The following is a 10,319-nucleotide window of genomic DNA, read 5'->3' as shown; positions in this document are numbered from 1 at the left end:
GCAGGACATATCATGGATAATTCAGTTTCACTTTAATTCACCACAAAAGAGAGAACAAAATAAAATATTTTCCTGTGCATTTGGTAGAACACAGTCACTGAACTTACCATGTGTGTGTGGCACTCTTTCATGGCAGCATTCCTCATGGTGTACAGTTCCCCGAACATCTCCATCCTCTCCTTTTCTCCCAAAGCCTTCAACACACGCATCCCAGACTCCAAGTTCCTCCAAATCACCCAGCACCTCTGCAGTTTGATGTCTATGGCTTTTTCATCTGGCTCCACAGGGTTGGCTTCCATCAGTTCCTGCCTGTTTCGCTGGAAAAGGTCAATCATGGCAGGGAGCTCAGTGAGGAAATGGAGACCCTCAAGAAGCTTTCCCTCTAGGCTTTTGATATCATCGGTGATCTCAATCTCCCAGGGGTCTAGGTTCTCTACAGTTCGTTGGATCTTCTGCCTCTCCGATGTCAGTTGGGATGGGTACAGGTCTTGGGAGATGGCTTCAAGTTGGTCTGCAGTCTCTTGGCACTGGGTTTTGACCTGAGGAAGTTCTACCAAGAGTGCTTGGCATAGCCTGAACCTCTCCTCCACACTAACTTTCTTATCTTTGGAGCGTTTGACTTGTTCCATTGCCACCTCTCTGGAGTCCTCCATCCGCTGTCTGTAGCTCAAGTACTTTTCATGCTCTAGAGCATGGAGGTCAAGAGTTTTGGTCTTCTCCTGCAGTTCGCCAATGGTGCACAAGAGGGCGCTCCGCTGGGTCTCCTGGCAGTGCTGGAGCTCCTGTATCTGACACTGGTGCTCCAGGAGCATGTGCTTTAAGGGCTCTGTGGCAGAGAGGGACTCCCTTGTCACTGGGAACCTCTGCCTCTCCAGGTCGGCCATTATCTGTTGCAAACTCTTCTGGACGGCAGCCAGTTCCTCAGCTGAAGAGGTCTGGGCGTGAAGCAGCTGCTCCAGCTCCCAGCATGCTGCGTTCTCTCTGGCCACCACTCCATCCAACTCTGTCTTGAGGCCCATGAGCCTGTTGATCAGGTAGCGGCAGTCTTCTGGACTCAACCCTGAAGCAAACTCCTCGCTCTTCTCCAGAAGGGCATCGGCAAAAGCCACCTGTTTTTCAGCTTCCTTCGAGGCCACTGTGTGCCATTGCAACCTTCTTTGCAGTTCAGGGATGCCAGCATTTGACACATTTTCTACATCTGCGTACAATTCTCTCTCAAGGAGGGCTCCTTCCACCCAGATGTCCATGTTAGTGATCTGGTTTTGTATCTTCTCTCTGCCTTGGAACACAATCCGCATTTCCTCCAGAGTGCAAGCAGAGCTGTTGGCAACTGTTTCATAGAGGTCCTCCACAGTCTTCAGTGAGTACATCACTTTGTCAGTTTCCTCCTTGTCTAGGTCAGAGATCAGGGATTTAATTTCTTCCATCTCTGAGTGCACCCTAGACCGCCTGGCTAGAATATCTGATTGCAGTTTCCTTATGCCAGCGATTTGGATACCGATCTCTTCAGGGAAAAGGGCTACCTTTTTCTCTGCTGTGATGTAACTCTTTGCCTGCTTGACCCAGATGATGAAGTCCTGCATCCACTTGGTGATCTTAGCCAGAGATGGGTTACCAATGCCAGGGGACAGAGTAGAGAGTTGGATATGAACAAGGTCAAGCAAAGCCTTCAAACCCTGCATTGTACTGACCATGTCCCCCTTCTCCTTCTGCCCCAGAGAACATACAAGAGCCCCGTGTTGCACCTGAAGGCTTTGGTATTGCTGGTTGAAGGCCTCTAAGTCAGTGGTCATAAAGATCAACTCTAACATGTTGTGGCTGGCATGCTGTGATTGAGAGGACATTAAGAGAGTGGTGGACTTCTGAAGACCTTCCAGCTTCCCTCGAAGTTGCTCAGCCTCATGTAGAACAATAGAGGACTGAGAGGAGGCGATTGAGGCGTGCTTCAGGCCTCTATAGATGGCCCCCTCTAAAAGCCTCCATTTCCCCTGCAGATCCCCCAGCTGACCAAAGAGAGCCCCCAACCCCTCAGCTTCACTCAGGTGGGCTGACACCTGGCTGCCCACCTGGAGGAGCTCTCCCATCATGCCTTTCTGCTGCTCCATGTTAAGCAGGAGGGTGTGTAGTTTTTCCGCTTGAAGGGCACTGCTTTCTAAAACATCCCTGTGACATCACCAAGAACAGTCAGGGAGTGAATATTAGTGATAAAACTAATGATATGTTTTAATAAAATTCATAGCTCTGACTATAGTAATACATTATGTTGTTATTGACTCACAGGCTTAGTTCCCCCATCTCTGCCTTCAGTCCCTCCAGGGTGGTACTGACTGCCAGCATCTGCCTATGGTACTGGGTGACCAGGTGGAGTTGAGCCTCTTTGACCTGCACTGTGGCAGAGGCATCCAGCAAGGAGGAACTCCATGGACCCTCCATGCTCCTCATGGCCTCTGGGTTGCAGACCGTGGTGACACCCTCGGGGCTCATTACAGCCACCTGTTCCAGCACACAACGTCTGCAATCCTGCAACAAAAGACCACCAACAAAGACTAACTAAGACAAGGAATCCAATGTGCTATCAATTAATTAATTTCATTGTAACTTTATTCATAATTACAACAATCCACATAGAAAATGATTGGCAATTTGTATTATAAATAAAATAGTATAGTGACAATGGTAGGAGGCCCACCTCAGCCTCCTCCAGTTGCCGGGTCATGGCAGCAGGACTGAGCCGGGCCGGCTGGTACCGGCATCCCAGGACCCTGAGCACAGTCCTCCCTAGCCGGGAGTCTGGCTCTCTAGACGAGGGCTCCAGGAACCAGGTTGTCTCCACGCGCAGGTCTCCCTTTAAAATGAAAAAAAAAAAAAAAAAAGATTAAGAGTAAATCACAAATGGTGTATTAACACCAGAGTGTCACGCCTGAAGTTGCTGTTCTGGTGACTCTGGTGCCCTCCTCTGGCGGTCCGGTGCCACTGCTGTCCAATCACCAGTTGATTCTGATCACCTGTGTTTCCTGTCCTGTGTTTGCTATATATAAACCGTTTGTTCCCCTATATCCTTGTCGGAGATTCTCCCTGTCCGTGCATAAGTTATCCTGTCTGCCAGTCTGTGTCCGTGTGACCTAGTTGTTTACCCCATTGCCCTATACCTGTTTTGACCCGTTATTATTATTTCTTAACTCAACGGTTTTTACACTTATTAAGTGCGTACCTTGGTTTATGGAGGCTGGATTTCTCCACCTTTATTTTACCCTTTACTACAGTATATGTTTTTGTACCTTGCGCCAACCCTCTAATTAAAGACATTCTTTATTTGTACTACGTCTGTCGTCTGAGTATCCTCCTCACTTGGGTTCACCTCACCACAATGGCTGTAAAATAGTAATAATAACACTAAAATAGTATTCCAGATTTTTGTAAGTGTGATTTTTAACAACACTAACATGTAAAAAACTATAATTGAGAAAGAGCCATGGAAGGAGGGGGGGATGTCATCTTGACCGCTGATCCTAAAGCAGATGTGCCAGCCAGTGCAAGGTCCCATAACTACACAGGAAGTCCCATTAGCTCATGGTTCCTTCCTGTGCAGCCTTGTGCTGTGGGCATCTTGGGAATACAGTACCATCAGGCTAATGCCACATGAAAGTTTGGCAGTCTTATCTGATCACAGATCCTTGCAGTTCACCAGACTGCTAGTTACATATTCAGGAGCCACATCAATATACAGTTACATATTTGGGAGCAACAGCCATTTTTGTATCTGTGGTGCAGATACTAATATTTTTAAGGAATTAAAAGTATTAAATGATTTCTACAACTGTGAATTTGATAACGTGCCACACTTCTGAGTTTATGAAAAAAGAATCCCTTTGTACAATATCCACCACGATTACAACACATGAACATGTCTCTACGAGTCCATTTTCACAGCTTAATTTGAAATGCACCGTAAATCACTCTCTCACATCTTTGCAACGACTCACCTTGGTAATGCCATTATGTTCCAAGAGCTCCTGGATCTTGGAGAGGATGCCTCGCATAGTGGACTTCTGTTGGGGGAGCTCGGCGGGCATTGTCCCTGCCCCCTCCTTCACCCCAGCTCCACCTGGTACTGCCCTCGCCCGGGCTGAGGAACCCACCTGAGCTTCACTTCCCTCCTGCTGCGGAAACATGAAGCGAGCGACAGGCGTCACATTTTAGTCTCTGTCTCGTTTGCTCGGCCCAGATAATGCCAGGTATTGTTGCGCGCTCCACTGTCTTCTCTCTGAGCTGTCTTCACTCTGCCCAGACGAGTCAGCAATTAAAGCAGGAATGTGACTGAGTAGGAAGCTTAGTTTACCCCAGGGGGGAGAAGGGCCCAGTTCCAACTCTTTTAAATTGCTTACTTCCTCCCACCTAGCCAAAGACATTACTGATCTGTCATGACACGATTGGTTGAAGCTATATAGTGGAAACATGGAATAATGTCAATGTAATAACCAGCTATTATCACATGAAGGAAGGAAAGTACATCCGAAAGTACTGGAACAGGGCCAATTTGTACCTATGCATCTGTCTCTCTCTCAACTGCTGAAAACATCAGTGGACCAGCAGAGTTAGGGGCTTTACACACTATAGGGCCAATCCAAAACATATGTGCTGGGATTATTATTTACTTTTTTTTTTTTCACATCTGTCTCAGCATCACACATCTCTTTCCAGCACTGTTCAACTGTGGTGGATGTGTAACCATGGCAGCACAGTACAGCTCAGCTCGACACAGCTTGGCTCTGCTCTGTAGTGCTTGAATCAGTGTGTGAGTGTTAGCACTAGGCTTAAGCAAAAATGGGTGACCCTGAGGGGACACTGGGGACTGGAATCCAGAAACAAAGCTTAAGGAGGTACTCAGAGATAATAAATGAAATAAAAAAAGGCAGGTGTGTTCCTCTGTGATAATAATAAATAATTTGTCCTGTTACTTTTGGGTACCCTAAAATAGACAAACTGCTTCACTGTCCCATTACTTACACAGGGCACTGTATACAATCTAATATAATATTGTATGATTCATCTTTATTCCACCCACCGGATGTGACATTTACCGCTTGATCTTATGACTAAATGTTTTGAGGTTATTTAAATTACATTTTGGGATTGGAGAGTAGGTCACTAACGGAGATTATGAATCGATGGTAGCTCACCCTGGACTGGGATAGGGCTGTAAGGAGTGCTGCACTGTTGCGCAGGGCATCTGAAGCACTTTTCTCCAGCTTCTTCGTGCAATTCTTTCCCAGACAGTCCGATAGAAATTCTCGCTGAGAGAGCGCCTCCTGCAAGGCGAGGTGAAGCTCCTCCCCCACGTTCAGAGTGGCCTGTAAGAGAAACAAATCAAGGCTCACTAAGGGGTCTATTCTGATTTCCTTGCACTCTGTGCCTTTTACACACTTCTGGCTCCGCACTTCCTAAGCTTTGGTATTCTCATTTTTGAAAAGGTGCACGCATATCTCATCTAATGTCACATGGAAAATCACACCCTCTGCCTCAAAATCACACCCTCTGGAAACTTCATATTTAGTGAGGTTCTGCATATGTTAACCTTAATATATATAGTTAAAGCTGAAAAACATGGTTTAATCATCTTGAAAATGTCGAACTCTAAAACCTCATAAAAGTGTCTGAAACAAAGAACTTTCACTGCCGAATCAATGAGGGCACAGTGTTAATAAAAACTAAGACAGGACAGGTTCAATTCGAAAGGCGGAAATTGATGGATTTCATGGGACTGAACAGGGAGTTCACGTTACCTCCCTATAATCTTTGCTACTGTAAGGGCTAAAACACCACAGATGAGAGTGTCCATAGTGGCTAGGTCGTAGGTATGCTTTGAAATTCCAAGAATAGATTGTACCTCGAACAGCGTCATACAGTCAGTATTTTCCATTGGGGAGTGAGATGGTAATAGCCCTGCTATTAGACCAAAGTGAAAGCTCTATTGGGGTGAACTCAGCACTGGGGGTTTTAATGTACTCTAATGTGCATTATTTTGGAAATGGAGGTTATTGGCATAAATGGAATACACAGTTCTGTAAGAGCATTATTATTTTAACCCCTTGAGGGGTGTTCAATGTTGTAAATGCATTCAAGGAACAAATCTGTAATTTCAGAACAGTTTCAATGGATGTGACTGCAGTTCACATTTTGAAAGCAGCAATTTCTGATCTTTTAATAGTTGAGGTAGAACAAGCTATAACTAAGCTTTTCATTATAACTCAGCACAGAAAAAGAAAGGGTTTCTGGAGACAATTGTTTGTGAGTCAGTACATAAAAGAGACTTGTTTGAGGAGTGTGTTTCTAAAATGGGAAAGTCTGAGAAAGTGTTTTCAAATAAACTTCTAAGGAGTATCTTTGTAAAAAAGCTCAATAGAAATCCATTGATTGATTCATTGATTGGAATTGGAATTATTGATTGATTTTATTTTATTTAGGATTTGCACACACCCAATAACAAATGAAAGACAAAATGAAAAGTAAAAAGCTAATTGTGTGTGGGAGGTTAAGAAACCTGGTAGGGTGAGAAGCCTAAAAAGTAAAAGAATAATAAAAACAAATACATAGAAAATGTATATAATATGAATAAACAAAATGTTAAGTTATTGTTGGTTAATGTAAACTGTTGGCTCGTACTGATTGACTGACTGATTGATTGATTGATTGATTGATTGATACAGATGGATGGACAGACCATCTTTACCAAAGCTGTCTTTCAGTGGAGTGGTTAGTGCTGCGTACCTGGATGGACTCTTGGGGCAGATGCTGCGACGGTGCATCCTGGCTCCACTGCTGCAGCTTACGGATGGCCTCTCTCACTCTGTGGGCTGTGCCCGCTACCGCCTCCTGCCGCCTCTTTTGCAGAGAAGGGCTCAGGCTGCATGGGGAGGGGAGGAGAGAGAGAGAGAGGGAGAGAGAGAGAGAGAGAGAGGGAGGGAGGAGAGAGAGGGAGATAAAGAGAGAGGGAAAGTGAAACAAGTTAGTATAAGGAGAGAGAGAGAGAATTCATTACATCAAGCACATCTAAAGTAATTGAAAGAAAGCTTGAATGCTACTTTGAGACCCCGCTGTGGATCCCAATTCCAAGTGTTATGAAATATACTGTGATTGACTGTACCTGTCCAGAAGATTAAAAGAATCAGAATCAGAATTATTTTATTTGGCCTAGTATATTTGCACATAGCCTACAGGAAATGTGTGACTTGGTGAGGTTAGTGCATGGACATAAAAAACAATCCAAAAAGGATTCACAAAAAGTTGATCTATTTCTTTATGGACCTTTGCCAAGTTGACTTTACCTGAGTAGCTTCTATTCATTATTCTGAAGGACACCGCCGTCACGGTTTGGCTAGCTTCTTGATGGTATAAGGGTTAATTCGGAAGACAATTCCGGGTGTTGGCTAAGCCAAAGGTCGCAGGTTCAAGGCTGACCAAGACTGAACTCGTGGTTGCAAACAATTAACTTTCCCGAGAGCAGCCTTACCTTTTTCATAACATTTGATGATATTTATTGACCGTCAACTGCCTTCTTCACTACTTTATTGGATGTTTTTGATTGCCAATTTCAGCTAGATCAGAGAGAAAGGCCGGGAGCTACCGGTAAACTGCGGGGGGGAAGACTGGACCCTGTCGTCTTTAGCGGCTAGTTAGCATTCAACTGGAAGGGGGTCTCCTATGCTAGGTGAAACTTGCAATCAAGTCAAACTCTTTCTGATGAGCTAGCTAGCTAACTTAACATTGCTTACCTAGCTACTAAGTAACGCTAGGAGTTGGAGCTAGCCCTGATATGGTCAGCCTCGTAGTCTTCAACACGGTCATGCTGATTCTTAATGTTAGCTTAGGCTAACTCATAATACGGCTAGCATTAAAGTCCGGACAGGAGAGTTTACCGGCGGTGAACAAGTCACATCATATATACGGCCCTGACTAATTAGATATTCTTTAGAGAAATAATGACTTCGAAGTTGTAAAGGCGAATTTATTTCCATGTCTATCCATATGATGTTAGCAAGCCGTGTGACTGTATTTGATACCGAGTGATAAAATCAACGTTATGGCCATGAGGAATTGACTAGGCTAGCTAGCGACTCTTTCATGTGAGGTTTAATGATAATGCTACCAATGATAATGAGTCATGTGTGGGTGTCACTTTGTTTTTATTTCATTTGATCCAGATCTGTGCTGATGAAATTGCCATTGTTGCTCAATTCTATGCAGACAGTCAAGACACGGTGGTTGTGTTTTCTTCCACGGTATGTCGCATTTTGAATGGGATATAACAATACAAGAGAAAAGAAAGACAAGTTTAATTTCCGATGCTGGAGATCTGTGCAGATTCATTTCTATGAGGGCAGACAAGTGTCTTCTTCCCAGCTTCCAGAATGAATTCAATAGAGAAAGCCAAGTCCTGTGACACATTGCACTGACTGCATCAACCATATCCACACACACACACACACACACTTACTCACAAATGCTTTTTATTATTGTATTGCTCCCCTAAATAGCAGCAGTGATTGTGTGTGTGTGTGTGTGTGTGTGTGTGTGTGTGTGTGTGTGTGTGTGTGTGTGTGGTTGATGCAGAGAGTCAGATACATGGAAATGCAGCTCTGAATATCTGAATATGATGCTCTGTGGATGATGTCACAGAGCACAATTGTGATGTCGTCCATGATGACTTTGATGTTTGGCAAAGGAAACCAGCAGTAACATTTGTCTCATACAATAGAAAAGAAAAGGCTGAGTGTGAAAATGTGATGAATTTACCAAACTGCTGAGAAGTCTTCACTAGAATGATTCCAGTCATTCATTTGCGTAGGGTGGATTGCCCAGGTATGTAGCCTCCCATAATTTTTTATTTTCAGTTGAATATTTTCTAATCTACACATAAACAGTATAGCTCAGGAAATACATTCAAGGTGCGATCTGTAGTTTTGTCCCGTTTTACCAAATAGTTAATCTGTTTTTACAGATGATCCAAAATCTATGAATATTAAGTAAGGGTTATTTACAGCCTGCAGGGTGAAATAAGAGTTATAAAACAATTGCCTTTTGGTTTATTTGTGATTCTTTAAAACAAGGGCCAGTACAGTGTCTTCAGTAAGTATTCATCCCCCTGGTCTTTTTCATTTTGTGTTACACCAGACATTAAAATAGATTTAATTGAGATTATTTTGTCACTGATCTATCTTATATCAATAGAGTGTTATATCAATAGATTTAGTACAATAGTAGCCTAATGGCGTAAATATTATCTAGTCAAATTGTAACACAACAAAATGTGGAAAAAGTCCAGGGGGTGAATACTTACTGAAGACGCTGTGTGCACCATTTGGCACCAGCCTGTATTTTGAGTGTTTGTAGCCCTTGCTACTTTTACACAGCCTAAACGCACAAGGAAACACATTTGAAAGCAATAAATCATGTTTATGTTTGTAAAGCAAAGTATAACCTCCTAAATTAGGAGCAATAAAAAGAGCATCTTGCATATCAGGTTTGTATTCCCCTCCATCTGACAGTCTCACACCTGCAAGTGAAAATATGGGAGAGAGAAATGCAAAACTAAAGTTGTAGTGCTTAGCCTGTTTAATTCATTTTTCAGCCATGATTTTATTTTAGCATTATTTGAGAGGCAGCCCAAGGATTTAAGGGTTATTTTTTACCAGCTGTTGAGATAAACAGGAGTGTGACAGCGGGCCATCAGATGGGACGCGGCGCTCACTCTATATGGAGAGGTTTACCATGGAATGTTGCATATGAAACTAAGTTTCATTATGATAAGACGAACGTTACACAGATAATTATGGGTAATGTACTGCTTTTACATTAGAACAGCCTACAGTGATGTCAGCAACATGTGATGTCACAATTGCTCTAAATCACAAAAAGCAGAAAAAACAAACAAACTATGCAACAGTTACGTACTGCAGCTTTCTAATCAATGAGTCAACTCCTTCCATCCTATACACGCTGCTCTCAAAAGTCCTTCTGAAAGCACGGTGCGGAAAGCCACTATCTACGATTGATTAAGCATTTTGAGATGTGGTCTTTCTAAGAAAGGAACAGAATGCTTGAGCCAGGTAATCAATGATTTTTTGCTTTATTGTTTTTCATTTTATTTGTTCACAGCATGCAGGCCGGATCTGACGTGGATTAAAAAGACTGCATCAAAGAACCGTGGTTCATTTTCATTATGTTCTCATTGTTCTGAGAAACATGATCCCAGCTGCAATCATCCCAATGGATCTTCACCGGAGCCAGGCTGCAGTGCATCAACTCACCGAACACCAAAA

General features: G+C 43.4%; 2 protein-coding genes across 8 annotated transcripts in view; both read right to left on the bottom strand.

Annotated features, from left to right (window-relative positions):
- Positions 1-2,444, bottom strand: part of syne2a (spectrin repeat containing, nuclear envelope 2a) — a 48,111-nt gene extending 45,667 nt beyond the window's left edge. For all 7 annotated transcript variants that reach the window (XR_014554704.1, XM_083688863.1, XM_083688868.1 and 4 more), the window contains exons 1-2: positions 2,279-2,444; positions 108-2,163 (exon numbers count right to left, since the gene is read on the bottom strand). Coding sequence is in view for 6 of the 7 variants with exons in the window: in XM_083688863.1 (XP_083544989.1) it covers positions 108-2,163; positions 2,279-2,442 (2,220 nt within the window). In the remaining variant the exon portion in view is untranslated. The remainder of the gene's footprint in view (positions 1-107; positions 2,164-2,278) is intronic.
- Positions 2,445-2,483: 39 nt separating this feature from the next.
- LOC310818003 (uncharacterized protein) overlaps positions 2,484-10,319 on the bottom strand; it is a gene marked incomplete at its 3' end in the record, with an annotated part of 33,060 nt that continues 25,224 nt past the window's right edge. The window contains exons 22-26 of the mRNA XM_083688761.1: positions 6,769-6,904; positions 5,181-5,351; positions 3,984-4,160; positions 2,673-2,845; positions 2,484-2,520 (exon numbers count right to left, since the gene is read on the bottom strand). Coding sequence (XP_083544887.1) covers positions 2,484-2,520; positions 2,673-2,845; positions 3,984-4,160; positions 5,181-5,351; positions 6,769-6,904 — 694 coding nt within the window. The remainder of the gene's footprint in view (positions 2,521-2,672; positions 2,846-3,983; positions 4,161-5,180; positions 5,352-6,768; positions 6,905-10,319) is intronic.

This window comes from Argentina silus, assembly GCF_951799395.1.
Source record: "Argentina silus genome assembly, chromosome: 17".
Classification (NCBI taxonomy): domain Eukaryota; kingdom Metazoa; phylum Chordata; class Actinopteri; order Argentiniformes; family Argentinidae; genus Argentina; species Argentina silus.
Note: the sequence above shows the minus strand (reverse complement) of the source record. Positions and strands in the feature narration are given on the sequence as shown.